This window comes from Myotis nattereri, assembly GCF_964212035.1.
Source record: "Myotis nattereri genome assembly, chromosome: 8".
Taxonomy (NCBI): Eukaryota; Metazoa; Chordata; class Mammalia; order Chiroptera; family Vespertilionidae; genus Myotis; species Myotis nattereri.
Genome location: NC_138083.1, coordinates 84734934 through 84755018, shown reverse-complemented (window position 1 = coordinate 84755018; position 20085 = coordinate 84734934). Strand labels below are relative to the sequence as shown.

Here is a 20085-nt window from a genome sequence, read left to right as displayed (position 1 = left end):
CATTGAAATGACACGTTCCCGTCCACTTCTATTTTACTCCATATGTGTGCATGCAAATAAGAAGCCTGTTCCGTGATGTTCCCCATGCGTAGAGCCACATGCTATCCACCATCTCGTGAATGCTTGCCACTCAACGTCTTTTTATTTATCCATGAATCATGCTCCAATGTACTTCGTTGAACAGCTTTATGGTATCCATTGTATGACTGTTCCACATTTTATGTGTCTCTTCCCCCTATGGGTAGACATTTAGGTTATATATTTGTATTGCCACATGCAGCCGCTAGGTCCTGTCTAGAAGTAGCGGGGATGCGTTGTTAGGGGCATGGGTGTTCAGTTTTCTGGATGTGCCCAGATGGGTGTCCCATTTACATTGAACCAGCCGTGGGCGAGTCTCCTTTTCCGTACAGCCTCACCCTCATTTCATAGTCTCAGAGCCCTTGGTCACTGCCACTCTGGTCTGTCCGTTCAGCCTGCCGCTCTCTGATTGCCGCTGAGGCCGTGTGTCTTTTTCTGATGTTCATCAGTCGTGTGAGTTTCTTCTGTAATTTCCTGCTTCTATCATTTGCTCCTTTTCCAAGTTTTAACTGCTTGCATCGTATCCGCCTCTTTTGTTGGACTCTGGACTCAGTGATGGTCGAAGCTTGGGTTTGTATCATTCATAGCAATTGGACTGGCTTCCCTCCTGCATCAACATGTCTCCTAGGTCAGTCACCAGAAAAACCCAGCCTGGGTTTAAAAGCCAGAGAATGACAGGCAAGTTCTTCACACACACAGACGTTGGAAGTTCTTCATTCCCACAGTAGGGATTATGGGTTGGGTAGTAATAATACGACCTCTTCCCTGTGTGGGTACCATTTTATACTTTAAAAGCACGTGTAGATCCATCCTGTCACTCCCTGACGCAGCCTGGTGAGGTAAAGCGGGCGTGTCCCTCAGCGGCGATCCCCAGACGTCGGGCAAGCTCTCCTCGTCTTGCACATCTTTCGTCTGTTTGTTCTGAACAGGCCATCGGAAATGCCAAAACCACCCGCAATGACAACAGCAGCCGCTTTGGGAAGTATATTCAGATTGGCTTTGACAAGAGGTACCACATCATCGGGGCCAACATGAGGACCTACCTGCTGGAGAAGTCCAGGGTGGTCTTCCAGGTGAGGGGGCGACGGGGCATTCTGTATGTTTCCCCCCATGGACGCTGAGACTTGCTCCCCGACCCCACGCCCTGCATCCGAAGAGCAGCTCACCCTCTGAGCCTGGAATGGGAGACGCTTGTTCTTTTGGTTTTATTTCTCTCCTTCCATCATTAAGTATGCATTCAAGTGCTGTAGGCATCATGCCTGGAAAACATGGTACCAGTTATTTCCCAGTGAGTACTGTTTTCAGATTCAGTCAACACACACATGCTGAGTGCCCGTTAGGTGCGAGCCGGTGCTCGACCCTGAAGGGGCCGCGAGGAAGGAGTCCTCCGTGGGTTTCAGCAGCATGGCCAGGGGATGCCACATGGCATCTATGGGGCTGAGCTCTCCCGGGAACCTTCCTACTTGGCAGGTTATAAAAAAGGCAAAAACCAACCCAGTTTTCTTTTCAAATTAATGGGGTTCCCGCTTCTCCCCAGACTCGGTTCCTCATTTCTGTGCTCGCCTTCCATTCCCTTCTTCCTACTGCTCTTCGGCTTCTTGATGGCCCCCTCTGCCTCCCCCCCGGCCTCTGGTGGAGGTCAGTCGGCTCCCAGCAGGAGAACGGGCCTCCTCCAGCTCCTTTCGATGTCCCATCCCGGGACCGAGACGCTGTGCCCGGGTGTGAGCCGGCCGCACACTCTCCCCCGGCGAATGGCTTCCTGGCCCTGGCATTTCAGCCGCCTCCAGAGGGGACGTCACAAGAGGCCTCAGGTGTTCGTGTCTCGTGGCACCCGTCTCCGTGCTGACTCTTGGCAATGGCTTCACGATCTCCTTAGCCAGCTTGGTCGGTTTTCTTTCCCTGTGTGGCCGAGGCTGCTGCTCCACCTCCCAGGTTTGACTAGACAGCCCCATGGTCTTCGTTTCCCTGCAGCCAAGCACACAGCCCGCTGCACGGGGTGCGGGTGAGGTGCTGCCCAGGCTCTGCCAGACCCCCCTCAGCACCCGGGAGCTTTCCTCCCCCGGCTCCCTTCATTCGGGCCTCCCCCCCCCCACCACCACCACCAACAACCCGATGCCAACACCAGTGCCAACTTAGGGCAGGTCTGGCCCGAATGTGCCCTCAGCCCTGCCTCACTTGGGGACCTTTCCTGCTGCCCAGCCTGGCGGTGGGCCAGAGCGGGCTCTTCCTCAGCCCCAGGCCTCCCGAGGAGACAGGAGCCCACAGCGGGAGGTGTGTCTATGCAGCCGGAGCCGGCAGCACGGCTGGCTGAGTGGGTGCTGATGGCGGACGCGCTGTGTGCGGAATAGCAATGATGTTCATAGCAGGGAAAAGGAAATAACGTTTTCATTTCAGAGGGGAAACCTCCCCGGGTTGGAAGAAGGCCCCACTTGAGTGGCTGGAAGATCGGAGGTGGGGTTGAGGGGCAGGTGTGGAGGAGAAGTCTTGACCTCTGACACCGGAGCACCCTGGGGTTAGGATGGGGAGGGGGCGCTCCTGGGGGTGACCAGCCTAAAACTGCTGACCTTTGTCCTCCTCCAGGCAGACGACGAGAGGAACTACCACATCTTCTACCAGCTCTGCGCGGCGGCCAGCCTCCCGGAACTGAAGGAGCTCGCCCTGAGTGAGTGCACCACGTCGCCGCCCTGGTGGTGGTGGGGGGGGCTGCGCTGCAGGTGCATGCACCTTCAGTTGCCTCCACGTAGGACTCACAGGAGGTGCTCTGAAAGGCGAGCCTACAGGGAAATGAGACCTGGTGCTTTCACCAAGCCTTTGGCACGCTCGCTCTGTGCCAGAGCCCTCAGCGCGGTGAGGTGTGAGGGGGCTGAGCATGTCCCTGCACAGAGGCCTGAAGTGACTTCCTCCATGGGCTCTCCCTTTGCTGAGCCTGTGGTGAGTTCAGGGTCCACGTTTTCCTCCCCCGTTGGAGCGCCTCCAGGCACCAGCGTGTGAGCAACTCCTCCAGGGAGCCCTCCTTCCTACCCTACGCCTGGCTTAGGCGCTCATTCCTGGGCAGAGGTGTCGCCTGATGCTTCCGGCTCAGGCTGTGTGAGGCGGGGGCTGGGGACTGAGCTGTTTGCTTCCTAGCTGGGCCTGGCACCGTGGGCTTGACCGGCGGAGGCACTGGCAAAGCTCAGTGGCGTGGAGCACGGGGTGCAAAGTGGGAAATGGGGAGCGACCAGGAGGGAGAGGTGAGCAGGGCCATTTAAGGGGCTGACGGGTGAGGTGAGGAATGACAGCAGGAAGCTGGGACGGAGAGGTGGGGAAGGACAGGCCCGAGTGTGGGACAGGGGAGGCCACTTCATGAAGAAAGGCCCAGCAGGCTCTCCGAGGGCCTTTGACCTCTGCCGTGAGGGCAGCGGGGCAGGAGGGCTCTCTACGCGCTTTAACGGAGAGCGCGTTGCTGGCTGTTCCAGGGACGGGCAGAAGCAGGAGACTGGCTAAGCTTTTGCAACAGGCCCCAGCCAGCAGGCGCTGAAGGTTAGACCCGTCAGAGTGGAGGAAGGAGGGAAGCTCAGAAGTGGCTAGGAGGTCAAACTGGAAAGTCAGGTGTTGAGGAAGGACTGGGGTGTCTAGGCATGTTCCACTGATGCGTGCCCCACGGCACACGCTCAGAGGAGGAGGAAAACCAGCCAGTGTCGACATCTTGTCGACATCAGACGTTATACACATGGAGATACTAAGTCCCGGGCAGGGTTGTACCACCCGAAGGTGCTACATAGAGTGTGGGAAACGTGAGTGCTTTTCGGGGTGGTTTGGATCATGTGTGGGGTGTGGGGTGTCATTGTCTGTCTTTCCTTATTTAAGTTTTCTCTCCTCTTGCCATTGTCAGGTCAGGTAATGTGGGAGAGGGTTCCACGTGGACTGGGGATGTCCCCGGGTCTGGGGTTGCTTACTAAGCGAGCAGGACTCCCCACACATCACCGTCTGCGGGTAAACTGGGGGTGAAGCTCTCCTTCCTCAGCGCTTCCCCCCACCCCTGTGTCTGATGCCTCGCTCCTTCCTTCCACAGCCTGTGCCGAGGACTTTTTCTACACGTCCCAGGGAGGAGACACGTCCATCGAGGGCGTGGACGACGCGGAGGACTTTGAGAAGACTCGACAAGCCTTCGCGCTCCTTGGTAAGGAGCTTGGGGGGAGCAGGGGAAAGGCCGGCAGGGTTCCTTTCATGGGGAGGAGAAAAGCATGGCCACGTCCGCTTGGCTTGTCCACCCTCGTCAGCGGACGGGGAGGCCTCTTGTCCTCAGCGAGTCTCTCCTCGCTCTTCTCCCGTCCCAGCTTTCAGGTGTCCACGCTTCTTGCTGACCTGTCCTCAAAGTGGGAACTTGAGGGCGCACCGCTCTCTGGGCTAAATGAGCAAAGGTTTCCGTCCTGGCAGGACACGTGTTTACTCCCACGAACATAGGTGTCGCTGACTTATTTTTAGTCTGATAAATGATTGCCTTAAAATTAATTGCAGCTGGGGAGGAATATGTGGGAACAACTGTATTATTTCCTCAACAGCGTGGTAGGCTGACTGGTGTTCATTGCATTATTCCGTAACTTTTATTTTGCTTCTGAAATATTTTGCAATTTAAGGAGACGGGATAATGCCTGACAGCGAAGTGAACATTGTAAGAGATTATCCATGTCTTTGGCAACTTAGTCACGTACACAAATGTGACAGGGCGTTTGCTGCCACAGTGGCTCGGGGAAGGCGTGCGTGCCTGTCCCTGCGAGGGAGCATATGGCGTGGGGGGGCAGCAGTGGCTCCCTGGCCGCCCAGCCGTTGCGGCTCTCCCGGGCGTTTCTCCTCCCCCTCCCCCGTTGGCACTTTGGATGGGTGCCGCAGATGTTTGCGGGAGATTGTGTTGGGAGGAAAATGGCGGCAGATCAACGACCGTTCTTATTAAACTCATCACGACACCCACGAAGCGTGTGGTGGAAATCTGAGTCCAAAATGAGCCTGCAGATTGCTGCCCCTCCTTTGCTCCTGGAGACGGGAAGACGGTGCCGTGACCCCTCTGGTCTGATCACGACGGTCAGAGCGGAGGCGCGCCCGTTCAGTCGGGGAGCCCGGTGCCCTCGGAGCTGTGCTGTGAGTGGCAATTACTTGGTGAGGAGCTGGAATCGTTTTAGGAGTCACTGGCCCAGAAAGGCAAATCAAACCTTTAAAAAAAAACACACGAAAAGGCCCTTAAAAAGGTGAAATGCCCTTTCTGTCCTGCTGTGGAGATTGAGTATCATTTGTTCTTTTTTCCCCCAGGAGTGAGAGAGTCCCACCAGATAAGCATTTTTAAGATAATCGCTTCCATCCTGCACCTGGGAAACGTGGAGATTCAGGCCGAGCGCCAGGATGACTCCTGCAGCGTATCAGTAAGTCGCACGCCAGCGCGGAGGCAGATGTCCGCAGCTCACCCTGTTCTCGCAGTTCCCCACGACCGAAACGCGTCTGTGCGTTTAGAGGGCACGCGTAGGTTATTTATTCTTCCCAGAAATGGTTTCTGGTCCCTTGCTGATAGTGTTTTGAAAGAACAAATCCTTTTCCAAATCAGCTGCCATCAAATGTCTATCACGGAGGGCAGGGAATGTAGTGGCTATTCAGTACATTTAATTGACTTTTGAGAGAGGGAGAGAGAGCTAGACAGACAGGCATTGGGTTGGTGCCTTCACTGGTTGATTCTTATATGTGCCCTGACCGGGGAGTGTACCCACCGTCTTGGCGTATGGGGACAGCACTCTAACCGACCGAGCCCATGGGCCAGGCCTCAATATTTTTGATGGTTTGGTTTGCAAGTGCCCTGAGGTCCCTGGAATGCTACCCACATGATCAGCCCACGAGTGCGAGGAGCTCCCACCTGCGTACCATTCTGGAAGGCTGTGAAGGCGTGTTAGGCTCCACACTCAGTGACCGTCTGCAAGGAGCTTCACAAGCTCATTGGGGAGATAGGACAGCTGACCACACTTGCCGAGATCCTGAGAGCAGGGGCGGGATATTGAGACATCCGTGTGACGGCATTGCACACTGCAAGACGCTTGATACACGCGCGCGATGACTGTTACTTTCCTGGTGCCCAGCGTGGTACCCGGTGTGCGGCCATAACAACATGTCTACTTGGGCCGCTGGTGGAGCGGGGGCCGGAGCAGAACGGGCAGCCCCGTGCCCTGCTCACAGGTATCTCGTTGGGCTGTGCTGACAAGACCGATGTCCTGCTGTGACTCAGTGACTCTGCGTGGGGCCATCACAGGCCTCTTCTAGGCCCAGTTGTCGCCAAGTCCTGGGAGGTGCCAAGTGTGAGGAGGGGGCAGGACCCCTGACAGACAGAGGTCTGGGTACCACGTGGCACAGCAGGCCCTTGCCCTTGGAGGTACCTGCAAGTCGGAGGCTTCTGAGCGCAGGCCCATGGTCTGGCGCAGTGGTCGGCAAACTCATTAGTCAACAGAGCCAAATATCAACAGGACAACAATTGAAATTTCTTTTGAGAGCCAGATTTTTTAAACTTAAACTATATAGGTAGGTACATTGTTATTAACTTAATTAGGGTACTCCTAAGGCTTAGGAAGAGCCACACTCAAGGGGCCAAAGAGCCACATGTGGCTCGCGAGCCGCAGTTTGCCGACCACGGGTCTGGCGAGTCTTGGATTATTCTCCAACTAGAGGCCATGGAGAGAACTTATTGAGCTGAGACCTGGGAGTCAGGACCGCCAGGGTTCAAATCCTGGATCTGACTCTTACTGATCGTTCCTTAACCTTCCTGGTCTCTTCCTCGTCTGCAAAGGGGGTGATGCACCGGCCTTACCACAGGGCCCATGGTTCAGTTCCTAACGACCATCATGTGGTTAAAGCCAGAATGGACCCCAGGGGCATCCTCCTCACTTCACAGGCCCAGAGGGAGGACACTCCTTTCTAAGGTCACAAAGCCAAGTCCAGGCCCAGCCAGCAAACTTCCCCTGCACACTGCCCGTCCCTGGGCCTGGGCCGCCTTCCCCTGGCCTCACGGCCCCTGCTGGTGCCTGGCACAGTGCTGGGCACGCAGCGTGTGCCCGAGAAACGCCTCACCAGGAGGATGCAGGGAGGGTCCCCTCTCAGATGCGTTGTGGTCTATTCCGCGGGGTGGAGGGTGGGCCTCCCAGGGAAACACTGCCATCCGTGCACAGTGTGCCTTCTGCTCGCTGGCTTTCATCTTTAATTACAGCAGGAACTGTGGTCCTCGACCACCAGAGCTGCCTGGGAGATGCAGCCGCTTGCAGTGACTTGGACGCCAGAGGCGATTTGCTTTTTTGAATTTGGCCACACAGGCCCAAAAACCTAATCTGCGATCTGTGCTGCTGGCTCTGGTTAATGGATTTAGCATCATTTAATTAAGCCTAAATGTAATTGCATGATGTTACATCAGCTTCAGTTAGCACCTGTAATCAACAGTCAGCAAAGGATCACGCAGGGGGAGCCACCCCCCCCCCCCCCCCGTGGTGGGTGGGAACCCATCCCATCCCAGGTGATGCTCGGCATTTTCTCCACCGTGTGCCCCTGGGAGCTGCCGGGGAGGGGAGGGACCTGAGGACAGGAGTGGGCGGCGACGTGGCTGCAGCAGGCCGTCTGCATGTCAGGATCCAGCTGCTGTGCTGTGCCCGGCAGTGAAGAATTTCTTGGAAATAGGTCCGATGAGTAAGTCGGACACTTGCCCCCTCAGAACCTGTTGCCTTCCAGGCAGCCCCCAGGCACCTCCCTTTGCCACGGATGGCTTTCTGTTTGGGGGAGGGAGCGAGCAGATGGGGGGTCCGTGCAGAGTGGCCATGGCAACCCCACTTGCTGAGAGAGTGAAAAGACGGGGCTCTCCACACCCACCAGCCCACGCCGATTCACGAGGCTGGGTGAGGTGCTCTGGGCCACATCCGAGAAAGGAGGAGGATTAGGTTAGAATGACCATTCCCAAGGTGTTTTCCTGGGAACCTTAATCCTAGCCAGTGGTCGGCAAACTCATTAGTCAACAGAGCCAAATATCAACAGGACAACGATTGAAATTTCTTTTGAGAGCCAAATTTTTTAAACTTAAACTATATAGGTAGGTACATTGTTATTAACTTAATTAGGGTACTCCTAAGGCTTAGGAAGAGCCACACTCAAGGAGCCAAAGAGCTGCATGTAGCTCACGACCACTGTGATTGGCATACTGTGGCTCGAGAGCCACATGCAGCTCTTTGTACCTACCTATATACCTATATACCTATATACAGTGTACCTACCTATATAGTTTAAGTTTAAAAAAATGGGCTCTCAAAAGAAATTTCAATCATTGTACTGTTGATATTTGGCTCTGTTGACTAATGAGTTTGCCGACCACTGGCTCTAGGCAAGTGACTAGGCCAGTGATGGCGAACCTTTTGAGCTCGGCATGTCAGCATTTTAAAAAACCCTAACTTAACTCTGGTGCCGTGTCACATATAGAAATTTTTTGATCTTTGCAACCATAGTAAAACAAAGACTTATATTTTTGATATTTATTTTATATATTTAAATGCCATTTAACAAAGAAAAATCAATCAAAAAAATGAGTTCGCGTGTCACCTCTGACACGCATGTCAGGTTCGCCATCACTGCTCTAGGCCATTTCGTGGGAAAACGAGGGCTCTTTGGGTTCTAAGCATCCAGGAAGTGCTTGGTGCAGGGTCTGCCTCTTGGTGCTTTAAGGTTAACAAACCAGCACAGCTGTGTTCGACCTGATGTCACCACCCCCCCTTTTGTTAAAAGCCAATTAACTATTGTAACTACTGCTCCATAGAACATGCTTTGGGCCTTAATGATTTGAGGAGGTTCTCTCCTCCTCTGGCATTCTGTTGCTTTGTAATTGTGTTTGTTCTGCTTAGATTTTAAATATCCCTAGGAGAAACAGCACAGCCTGGGGATGGAGTGTTGAGAGGGAAGTGGTAGCCCTCATGCGAAGCCTGCTAGTCAGCCTCGTCCGAAAAGGAGTCCCACCAGCAATGCAGGGCCATTAGGAGGCGGCCGGCATGTTTTCATGGCCACCCTTTCATGGCTGGGCGGTCACTTCCTGTGTGGAGTGAGGTGGGGGATGAATAATGGAGCACCTCTGAGGAAAAGCGGGGTTTCCGGGGGTCCCCGAGTGCCCAAGAAACATGCACCTTGGGTGAAATGAGACAAGTTCCTGTGGGACATCTGGTTTCAGTGACTCAGAGGCCAGTGGTGTGGTTGGGGCTGGGGGAAGGGAGGGTCAGGATAAAGTGCAGCCAACGGAGCAGCTGGGTTCTCTGGGTCGCGGGGCCCTGGGCCCCTGGGTGAGACCTTGCACGGCTGCAGGGCTGGGCTTCTCGGGGTGGGGGGTGGGGGGAAGGGACTTAGGCTGGAGGAAGTCCTGTTTTCCCAGCTCTCAGCTTGTGACATTAGCAGGTCGTGTTCCAGGTGATATTTCAGGTCAAAACCAGTCCCATACTTTAGCCACTTGTCCAGCTTCCCGCCTGGATTCACTTTCCCCCTGAGCTTTAAGACTGTAAAGTTCAGTGGCATGTGATTTAGTGGCCCTGGCGCTACGATGAGAGAACATCTGCTTGGAAGACCGGACAGGTGCCGTCCGTGCAGGCTCAGCTCAGGGCTCGCTGCTGGCACGGGGCTGAGACCCGTGCCGGTGCCGCTCAGAGCCTCGCTGGTCAGTGCGGATTCTTTCCGGCTGAGGGCAGGCCCTGCGCATGGAGCTCTGCAGGTGGCACGGCCTCCACTGGGTCCGGCTGGCCCCCAGCTCCTCACTCCTAATGGTTTACCCGCTCCCTGCAGTCGGGGTGTCCTCTCAACCAGTCCCTCTGCAGCCAGCTGGCGGTGGAGGAGGGGACAGGAAAGGGGGGAGTTCTGTTGGCTAACGCCCTGATCATTTGGCCAGTGGCAGGGGTCATGATCAGCTTGAATGACACTCTTCGGGCCCTAGCTGTCCTCTCCACTTAGCGGAGTGTTGGTGAGACTGGAGCGCTGGGGCCCATGCTCCCCTGGGCAGGGGGGAGAGGGCACGCAGGGGTGCTTGTCCGCCACGCCCCTCCGGAACCCCATCCCCGCCCTGACCCCCACCCCTGTGCGTCTTCCAGCCGCAGGACGAGCACCTCAGCGCCTTCTGCCGCCTGCTGGGGGTGGAGCACAGCCAGATGGAGCACTGGCTGTGCCACCGCAAGCTGGTCACCACGGCGGAGACCTACGTGAAGACCATGTCCCTGCAGCAGGTGGTCAACGCCCGCAACGCGCTGGCCAAGCACATCTACGCGCAGCTGTTCGGCTGGATCGTGGAGCAGGTCAACAAGGCGCTGCACACCGCCCTCAAGCAGCACTCCTTCATCGGCGTCCTAGACATCTACGGGTGGGTGCCGCCCGCGCCTGCCCTGGCCTCCGGGGGCCGGGTGTCTCCCTGCTGGCGCTTTAGGGCTGCCCGGCCTGGAGACCCCCAGGCAGTTCTCAGTGGGGGAGTGTGAAGTGGGGGGTGGCGTTTCTGGTTGTCACGGTGACTGGGGTGGCCCGAGGCCAGCGCGCCAGGTGTCCCACAGTATGGAGGACAGTCCCGAGGGGGAGCAGACCCTGTCCTAACACCAGTAGCTCCCCGACTGGGAACCCTGTAGATACGTTTCTACAACCAGGAAACAGCCGGAGGGGGAAGTGTCTCACCCAACTCAGCCTGGAAGTTACTGTGAACTTAAATCCGGGTTTCGTGCCTTCAGTTTATTTCATTTACATCTACCGCCCGACTTCCTTCCCCAGGCCACCGGTCACGGCGGTCATGTTGATGCCGTGATCGTGCCCAGCACCGGCAGGTCTGGGCTGTGTGGTCATTCTGGGAGGCTTCTCTTCCCGTCAGAATTCTGACCCGGTGGGAAGGGCCGTTGTTACTCACAGCAGCCTGCTCTGCAGGGAGAGGCACGGCAGACGTGTGGTGGCAAGGCCTGGGGAGACGCGTGGATTCCTTGCTGCCACAGCTCGCTGGGTGACTGCAGATCACAGCCCGTCTGCGCTGTAGTCCTCGTAGCGTGGCATGAAGTTTTGAGCCAGTCTGAGGTTCTTTCTGGTCCCTGTGGAATTGTGGGAAGGGAGATGTGCTGGGTCGCACCACCCCCCCCCCCCCCCGACTCCCTGCACTTCTATGATCCGGGCCCTGCCCCCTCTGAGCTAATAACAGAGAAAGTCCTCGGGGGTCTTCATATCGTAGGAGCCACGGCTTCTGTCTTAACATAGAAACTCGGACCCACAGAGCGGAGCGGCGTGAGGACAGCGATGCTCTCGTGGAAACGGCTGCTCTGGGGCCTGATCGGCCAGACCCCCCTGACGCTGAGGCCGTAGTTAAGGAGCGTCTCCTCTAAGAGTGGCCACTTCCTTGCCCGCCCAGCCCTCGTGGCACCTCCTCTGCTCTGTCCATCCTTGGGTTTCACATCCAGCCTCGCCGCGTGCAGTGGAGGTAACGGCAGAAGGACGCGGCTTTCTGGCGTCGCAGAGGCCTGTGCACAGGCCAGGCTGCACAGGAGGCCGCAGGAGAAGCTGTGCCGGGCCGGCCGAGGTTCAGGCGCTTAGCGCTGGACGAGCTGTGAGGCAGGAGAGAGCGCGCTGGTGGGCACAGCCAGGAAAGCTTTGTGGGAGGGGAGGTTGACCTGGATCTTGTGAAAGCATGGAGGGGGTGGGGACACGCCTCTAGGAATAGGAGCACAGTCAGAGCAGCAGGAGAAAGCGTGAGAGGAGACCTCCCGGGGATGGAGAGTCGCCAGCGTGGGAAGCAGGAGGTGCATCCTCCCCGGGGCTTCGGGCTCTCAGCTGCCCAACCCTGGGCAAGTCCCTGCTCCCGCTCAGCTCGGTGCCTGCCCTTGTGCGCAGCCCCCTGGTGGCTCCGGGACAGCACAGCATGGCCTGTGCCCCGGGGACACGCTGCCCGACTGGGAGTAATTAGTTCAGCTCGGTTCCCTCCGCCACGAGCATCTTCAGGTTAATTGGATTTCCCCAAACACTGACCTTTGGGGTTACCTTCTGCAGTAGGCCCCAGAGAAAGGGCTGCAGCAATCCCTTCATCTACCTGGGCAGGTTCTCATTTTACTGAGCTTTCGATTGGGGAAGATTATCATGCAGACTCATTAGATGTAAAAATAGCTTTTTAAAAAATTTTTATTGATTCCAGAAAGGGCAGGAGAGGGAGAGAGAGATAGAAACATCAATGATGAGAGAGAATCGCCAATTGGCTGCCTCCTGCACGCCCCCTACTGGGAATCAAGCGCGAAACCCTGATCGGAATCCAGCCCGGGACCCTTCATTCCGCAGGCCGAGGCTCTATCCACTGAGCCAAACTGGCCAGGGTGAAATATCTTGACTTCAGTGCTCCCGATGTGTAAAGTCTGAAAGGCCAGTTCTGTTCTGGTCACACACGTCCCAGCTGGGCCTCGCGGCTGATGGACAGCGTCCCCTCTCCGGGACCCCCGGGAAGAGGCGTTGCTTGTGGTTGAGGGGCCTCTGGGAGTGGGGCTCATCCCATGCAGCTGGGTTTCATGCTTGCATTTGCCTGTTAATTTTTACAGCCGAGTTCCTTTTCTCTAAGGCTTGTGGCTGCCCGAAGGGGAGAAGCAGACGGCAGGGGGCTTGTCTGTGGTCTCACAGGTGGACTCGTCCTTGGGGAGGGTGGGGACCCTGAGGATGCTGCCTCCTGGTTCCAGTGCCGACCCCTGACCTGTGCATCTCGCTCGTCCGAGAGCGGCCTGGGTTCCTTTGGGGACACCTGACAGCTGTCCTGGGGGCCCAGCAGCATGGGGCCACCCGCCAGCCCTCTTGGGAATTCTCCTACCCTTCCGGCCTCCTTCCAGACGTGCCATGCTGTTTTCTTTTCTCCTTTTTACATCCCTGTTCCTTCTCAGAAGCTAATTGCCGTTGTCAAACCATGTCATAAAGAAGTGGCATATTGAAAAGGGATTGGCTCTCTCTCTCAGGCCAGAAATGAGCAAAGACAGAGTGGAGCTGCTGCCCTCGCCACAGGCAGGCACTGGCTGCGTCCACAGACCACGACTGTCCCCGGGTGAACTGTAGCCCTGTCTGTGGCGTTGTTGGCCCTGCAGTCAAGCCCGCTCTGCAGACAGCTGGAGAGAGCTTGGCCGGGTAGATGAGCCACTCCAGCTCTTTCTACAAATGCTTAACCTCCTACTATAGACGCGGCAGCCAGAGTGAATAAACACTCCCGTCTGTACACACGTAAGCAAACAGTGCACGGGCCAGCATCGTCACCCACATGCCTCCCGCCGCGCTGTTCTAGCCGGCGGTTAGGTCAGATGGTAGAAAAGGCTCTGAACGCTGAATACAGTGCATGGGCCACAGCTGCCCCCACCACCCTCCGAGGAGCCCCCGGCGAGAGGCCCTTTCCCCAGGTGCTCCCCAGCATTTATTTCCAGACACCCAGTGCCCAGTAGAAGGCGGCTTCCCTGCACCTCGCTCCCCTGCCCCGGCTCCAAAACAGTGCAGAGCAAGCGGCACCCTCAGCAATTTAGCCGACCCAAGCCGAGGTCCCCCCTTAGCGAAGGGTCCGTGACGGTGCTGCAGGGGACTCCTTACAGGCAGCTTGGCTGGGTCCCCTTTGCATGTCGCATTAGCCAGCGCTTGCCTCTACAGGCCTGATTAATTGCAGCCATGATCCTTCATTGCTCTCACTCCTCAAGGCAACAAGAAAGAAATGGCTTCAATTTGGGGAAAAAAATACACATTTATTTGTCTTTGACCTGAGCCTTCAACGTGCCATGGTAGCGGGGGCTTTGGCTGTGCCCAGCCTGTTCTGGGCGAGGACTTGGCCGAGGAGACTTGGAGCAAGGCAGGGTACAGACTCGTGCCTGACGCTGAGGTGGGGGCAGGGGGCGGAGCGGGGAGAGGGGTGCATGGGCCCCAGGAAGCAGGAAGTGGGGCTGGCTGCGATTTCACAGTCCTCTCCGCCCTCCTGTGACTTTCTGTGCCTCTTGCAGTATTTCCTAACTTTACAATTAGCATCCAGCCCTCTTCAGCGCTTTTGAATGATGTGTTTTTAATTTTTTTAATTGTGCTTAAAAAAAACCTTTATCATAAAATTAACCATCTTCACCATCGTCCCGCGTACCGTTCAGGAGGGTTAGGTTCATGCACGCGGTTGTGCAGTGGGTCTCCAGAGCGTTGAGCCGCTCCCGTCCTCCCTCCTGCCGCCCCTGGAACCCGCCACTCTGCTTCTGTTTCTGAGTCCGCTACTTTAGATCCTCCATGTGAGTGGAATCGATACTTCACAGGTACGGACTCAGACAGTGTGTTCTCACAGTAGATGGTCGAGGGCGATCTTAGTAAAACACAAAGACGAGGCTGAGCTAAGAGATGGCTGTTCCTTTGCCCCGGGCTCCAGAGGAAGGACTGTTTCCCCGACTGCCCAGCACCTCCTTGCCTCTCCGCCCTGGGTGAGAGGTTCGTGGCGGTTGGAGTGGCTGGTCTGCTTATTTTTTTTATTGCAGTTTCACTTTCCAGCAAACACTGCCTTCTTTCTAAAGGCATGTGTGACCCTCGCCACACTCCGTAACTGGGGTGGAATGAGAAGGAAATGATTTTTCGCCTGCTTTCGGAAGAGAGGAGGAGACTGAAGTAGGGGTGAGACACGAACGCCCACAAGGACAGATCTCGGGTCTCAGCCTCAGGTCTTAGTCCCTGTTCTGACCTTCCTCCCACCCGAGGCATTGGCCTAAATAGCGTCAACGTTGATTTTACCGGGGAAATCCAGTTCCCTCTGGTATAGAAATGTCTTTGTGACGTGTTAATGTTGTGAATTATAAATTGATTCATTGTGTTTATTTTAAGAAGTCATCTCTGTCAGTGGGAAGAGTTACTCCCCATAGAATTCTGCCGTCCAGGAGAAGGTGCCCTGTCCCCCTGGCTTCCTGAGATCAGTCATCTTAGACATTTTCCGGGCTCCCCAGGCCCCTCGTTCATCTCTGGCCCTTCGGCATTGCAGTAATTATCCTGGATGCAGAGCAATTGTTCCCAGATAATATCCTTAGAAATAGGGAAATTAGGAGCTAATTTCAGGCCATCGCAAATTAATGAGCATGTTCTTTGTGGAGTGCTATCGCTGTAAACCTTTAAAAAGTGATAAGTGGGAGATATTTAATTCCTTTATCTGTGGAGCTCCGTAGAAACCCTGCAAAGCACACGCAATTGCTATTATCTGGCCAGTTGCTAGGGTGGCTCTTTTATCTTCCTTCTCGGCTTTATTAATTAAATTTCTGCTGGGGCTTGGTTGGCGTTGGCAGCCTCTCGTGGGGTGCGTGTGGGGGCGGGGAGGAAGTGAGGCTCTAAGTGACATGACCAGGTCTTAGGACCACCGTCTGGGCTGCGAGGGCCGCAGACCAGGGCAACGCCTGCCCACCCAGTGCCCCCCCCCGCTTGCTCTGGATGCGTGGACTGCAGTCCCTGCATGCACTTTGCGTCCTTGATCTTGTCTCATTAACCCAGACCGGTGGTCGGCAAACTGCGGCTCGCGAGCCACATGCAGCTCTTTGGCCCCTTGAGTGTGGCTCTTCCTAAGCCTTAGGAGTACCCTAATTAAGTGAATAACAATGTACCTCCCTATATAGTTTAAGTTTAAAAATTTGGCTCTCAGAAGAAATTTCAATCGTTGTCCTGTTGATATTTGGCTCTGTTGACTAATGAGTTTGCCGACCACTGACCCAGACTGACGCCTCCTCCAGGCACAACCGGGGCTGTTCTTCAAGGCGGTTGCCGGCAAGCGGTTGTCTCCTTTGACCCCCAAGTGACTTTCTGTGTCTCCATGTCTTACGCTTTGGAGGAGGCGGTGGGCCCCGGGGAGGAAGGGAAGCCGGAGGTGTTCTGGGCACTGGCCCGCCGCTGGGTGTTGATGCATTTGTTTTGTTGGTCCCTCTGCGTGGGGCACTGCCCCTCCACCAGCACCGTCTCCAACCCTCGCCAGGACTGCACCGACATTTATGTTTGGGGTGGTCCTTACAGAGCCCATTGGGAGGACTGGCATCCTTTTACGTAAGACTGAGGAAGTGCCGTGTCCACACTGAAGAATGAGCGAGGTGAAGATTTAAGGTCACGGAGAAGGCGGAAGCCTGTGCCCCAGCCCCCGGCCCTCGGTCATCACCACTCTCCATCTCAAGTACCTCCTCTTCTGGAAGCTCTTCCCGTTCACAGCCCTTCCGGGCCATTGCTTCCTTCTCTTCCCAGTGACCTGTTCACTCTTCTCTAAAGTAAGAATGTGGCCTCGGGAATCAGACTCTCTGGGTCCAAGTACTGGCTCTTCTGCCTCCTGCTGCTCCCAGGGATCCAGCTGTTTGCAAACATTTGAGCTGATCAGCAAACGACAGAGTTGATAAAGTATTAATAGTTCAAACACATCCATTTTTTAAAGTTAAAACCCAGCAGAGACGTCAGCGACAATACAAGACAGTGCACAGAGTGAGATGACTGGAACCCGCACACAGAAGAAGGTTGAGCTCCATTACGGACCAGAGATTAAAATTCCAACAAAAACATTATTCATGTGCCAAGCCACCAGAGGCTTTTAGAAGCTGAAAGCCGGAGAGCTGTGATGCATGAACATTCCCAGTGAGGGAGGACCAGGGAACACAGGGGAACTTGTAAGATGTCCGATAGCTGAGTTGTGGTGGTCAACACACTCTATACATTTGTCAAGAACCCATCCACGTAGCCCTGGCTGGTGTGCTCAGTGGTTAGAGGGCCGGCCCCCGCACACTGAAGGGACTCCGGTTCAATTCCCAGTCAAGGGCACGTACCTGGGTTGCAGCCTTGATCCCCGGCTGCGTGCAGGAGGCAAACAATGTCTCTCTCACATCGATGTTTCTCTCTCTCTCTCTCTTCTCTCTTTTTCACTCTCTCTAAAAATCAATGGAAAAAAATGTCCTCTGGGGAGGATTAACAACAACAACAAAAACCTCATAGAAGTACACCCTTCAATTCGCTGCATCTTATTGTATGTAAACTCTAAGCCAATGACCATGAACGTAGTTAAAAAGTAAAAATCGTCCTCACCCAGGATTGAGAGAACAGGACATGGCTGTGCATCGGGAGGCTGGGCCGCGGGTGGGCGATAACATGAGCTGGTTCCTCCTTTCCGGAAGTTACTTTGCTTCTGCCTTTTAAGAAACGATGCTCTGAGGTGTGTTTCTCCTTCTATGATCACATCCTATGAGAGAATCACGAAGTCAAAGATGTACCTGCAGTATTTGTCACAGCATCGCTAGCTGCTGAAAAATGGGAAAAGAATTAGAATGTTCCTCAACAGGAGATGGTTAAACTGTGATGCAGACGTCTGCGTGGGGGGCACGGCCAGCCCTTGACGAGCCTCTGTGTGACCTGGGGAAAGGCTCGCCTCTGGGTGGAACGACCTCTCCCAGCTCCTAGGGGGTCCACCAGCTACATTTCCACGCCTCCTGCCCCCTCACTCCTCGGGGCAATCCGTGCAGTGGTCGATGGGGCAGATGCTAAAACAGATGCCTCTGAGGAACATGCCATGGAGAGTTAAGTGATAAAATTCGGTCTCATTTTACATGTAATCCCAATGTGCTGAAAAACGTAAAATCGGTGAAAGGAAACCTACCGAAATGTAGCTGGTGGCCAGAGGGAGTGGTGGACTCCCGGGTGATTTCTCTGTTACATCTGCCCTTCCTGAATTTTCTGCGTCCTTACTCTCCTGATGGAGCAGGACTCTGCCCTGCCAGCACCGGCACCAGCGGTCTCCACGCTCAAGAGCAGGACCCGGACCTTGGAGCCGGCACTCAGGGTGGAGCGGGTGGGAGGGGAGGGAGAGGGCAGCTTTGCCCAGGGATTCCTTCAGTCACAGGAAGCGGCTCTCACTGTGTCCTCTCCTCTTTCCCTTGCAGGTTCGAGACCTTCGAGGTGAACAGCTTTGAGCAGTTCTGCATCAACTACGCGAATGAGAAGCTGCAGCAGCAGTTCAACTCGGTGGGCTCGGTGTCTGGACCTGGGGTTTCGGGGTGGGGGCTCTGTCTTCCCGAGAGCGACGGCCCGGCCACTTCTCCTCCATCAGGGCCAGGGGCTCTGGCTCTGCCCTGACCTTCCTAGGGTTCCTGATGGCGCCCCCGCTTTAGGAAGGTGCTCCCCGCTGCTCAAGAGGAGGTCTGGATGGGGCAGCGGGGTGATGGCTTCGGCCCAGCCCTCCTGAGCCTGGGTGTCTGGGCCGTTTGAGAATTGCCAGCAGCATGAGGCTTCTTGTGGCTGGTTGGGGTGTGGCGTCGCAGGTGGTGATTCGAATGTCGAGGAGAGGGGATCACCTGGGAGGGCGGGCCACCGCCGAGCTTTCTTCCCTGCAGTCATGACTGACCGAGACCCCGTGGCTGCAGCTCAGGGCAGGCGGATGTGAAGGCCTGCATGCAGCTCCCTGACCCTGACCTTCGCTCCCACCCTAGCATGTCTTCAAACTGGAGCAAGAAGAGTACATGAAGGAGCAGATCCCTTGGACCTTGATTGACTTTTACGACAACCAGCCTTGTATCGACCTCATAGAAGCCAAGCTGGGCATCCTAGACCTGTTGGATGAGGAGTGTAAGGTAAAGCTGCTGGTGCTGTCCTTGCATTAGGTCAGCTCCAGGCTGGGGTGGGCCAGGGCAGCTGGATGGTGTGGGGCAGTGTGGGGTCCCAGAGCTGGAGTTTGCCGAGAGAAGCACTGTTGGTTCTGCACACCGGAAGGTACCAGTAGGTCCTGTGACTGGCAAGTATGCTGCCCCTTTTGGCAAATACGGGGTGGCATGATTGTCACGATATGACGGTGGCATGGATTCGATGCCCTAGTGTCCTAGGCTCAGAGAGAGGGTGGGTGGGGGTCTCCGTAGCTGTGCCAGGTGGCTTGTGAGGGGCAGAGAGGCTTGGCCTGGTGGCAGGTGAGACCCATGATTTCCCCGCTGAGCTTTTGTGGGCTCCTGTGGACTCCACCTGTTGCGGCGGAGGGGCAGGTCCTGCCCAGATGAGGGCAGAGCTGGGATCCAGGCTCCCTCCTGACCGGGGCCCTCTTCCCGGGACCTTGACAGGAGAGTGTAGGCATTTGTATGAAGCCACGTGTACATTTACCTCCCCCGCTAGGCTTTTAAAAAGTATTTTTCTTTAAAACGATTGCCAAGACTGGAATCAGAGATAAATAAAAGGCACAACAGTTTTGCTATTTGGATAGTGCGTGTGTGTGTCTATCTTACAAATACAAATTAAACATGAAAAAAACTCTACTTCAAAAAAACCCCTAACCATTCAAGACCCATCTCGTCATTCAGAAGTCAGTGGTAAAATATAGTTGGTTGTACCTTCTTTGTTAAAGGATTCGATTTGCTGCATATTCCAGAGTTGCTGATAGCCGCAGTCTAGATTTTATCAGAACACAAGTCTGGCTTTCTTTCTCCTGTGCCCGTTTTAAATCTACTGCTATGGGCAGATTTTTGGAGATAAGTGCCTTCATTCCATCTAACCCTGCCTTTGGGCTGCCTTCGAAACTCTGTTGTCAGACAGGAGAGCATAAGAGGGAAGAACACGGCTCCGGAGCCAGCCTGTCCTGGACTGAACCCAGCTCTGCCGCTTCCCAGCTGTGTGTCCCTGGGCAAGTTACCTGCTCTCTCTGTCTCAGCTCCCTTGTCTATAGAATGTGTCTAAACACAGTGCCTAGCTCATAGGATTATTATGAGGATTAAATGAGTTGCTACGTCCAAAAGCTATAGGAAAGTTGCCCGGCAAATAGTAAGCTCTGTGGGCATTCGCTGTTAGTATTCTCTGAGAATCTGCATCTGGAATTCTTTCTGCCCCACATTTTTAGTTGAGGGTGGGGCGTGAGCAGAGAGACTGACCCTCATCAGGAAATACGTGTGTGCATGACCTTGCTCATTGGTTCAGGCCCATCTGAATTAGTGCGTATGTAGGATTATGAAGTCCAGTTTCGTTGTCAAGACAAGATGATTTTAATATGTTTTTATTGGCTTTTAGAGAGAGAGG

At 55.2% G+C, this 20085-nt stretch overlaps 1 protein-coding gene across 1 annotated transcript in view; it reads left to right on the top strand.

Annotated features, from left to right (window-relative positions):
* Window positions 1-20085, top strand: part of MYO5B (myosin VB) — a gene marked incomplete at its 5' end in the record, with an annotated part of 193696 nt that overhangs the window by 108375 nt on the left and 65236 nt on the right. Inside the window, 7 exons of the mRNA XM_081097589.1 lie at window positions 1008-1151; window positions 2659-2740; window positions 4130-4237; window positions 5362-5471; window positions 10185-10450; window positions 17976-18057; window positions 18522-18662. Of these exons, the coding sequence (XP_080953715.1) occupies window positions 1008-1151; window positions 2659-2740; window positions 4130-4237; window positions 5362-5471; window positions 10185-10450; window positions 17976-18057; window positions 18522-18662 (933 nt within the window). The remainder of the gene's footprint in view (window positions 1-1007; window positions 1152-2658; window positions 2741-4129; window positions 4238-5361; window positions 5472-10184; window positions 10451-17975; window positions 18058-18521; window positions 18663-20085) is intronic.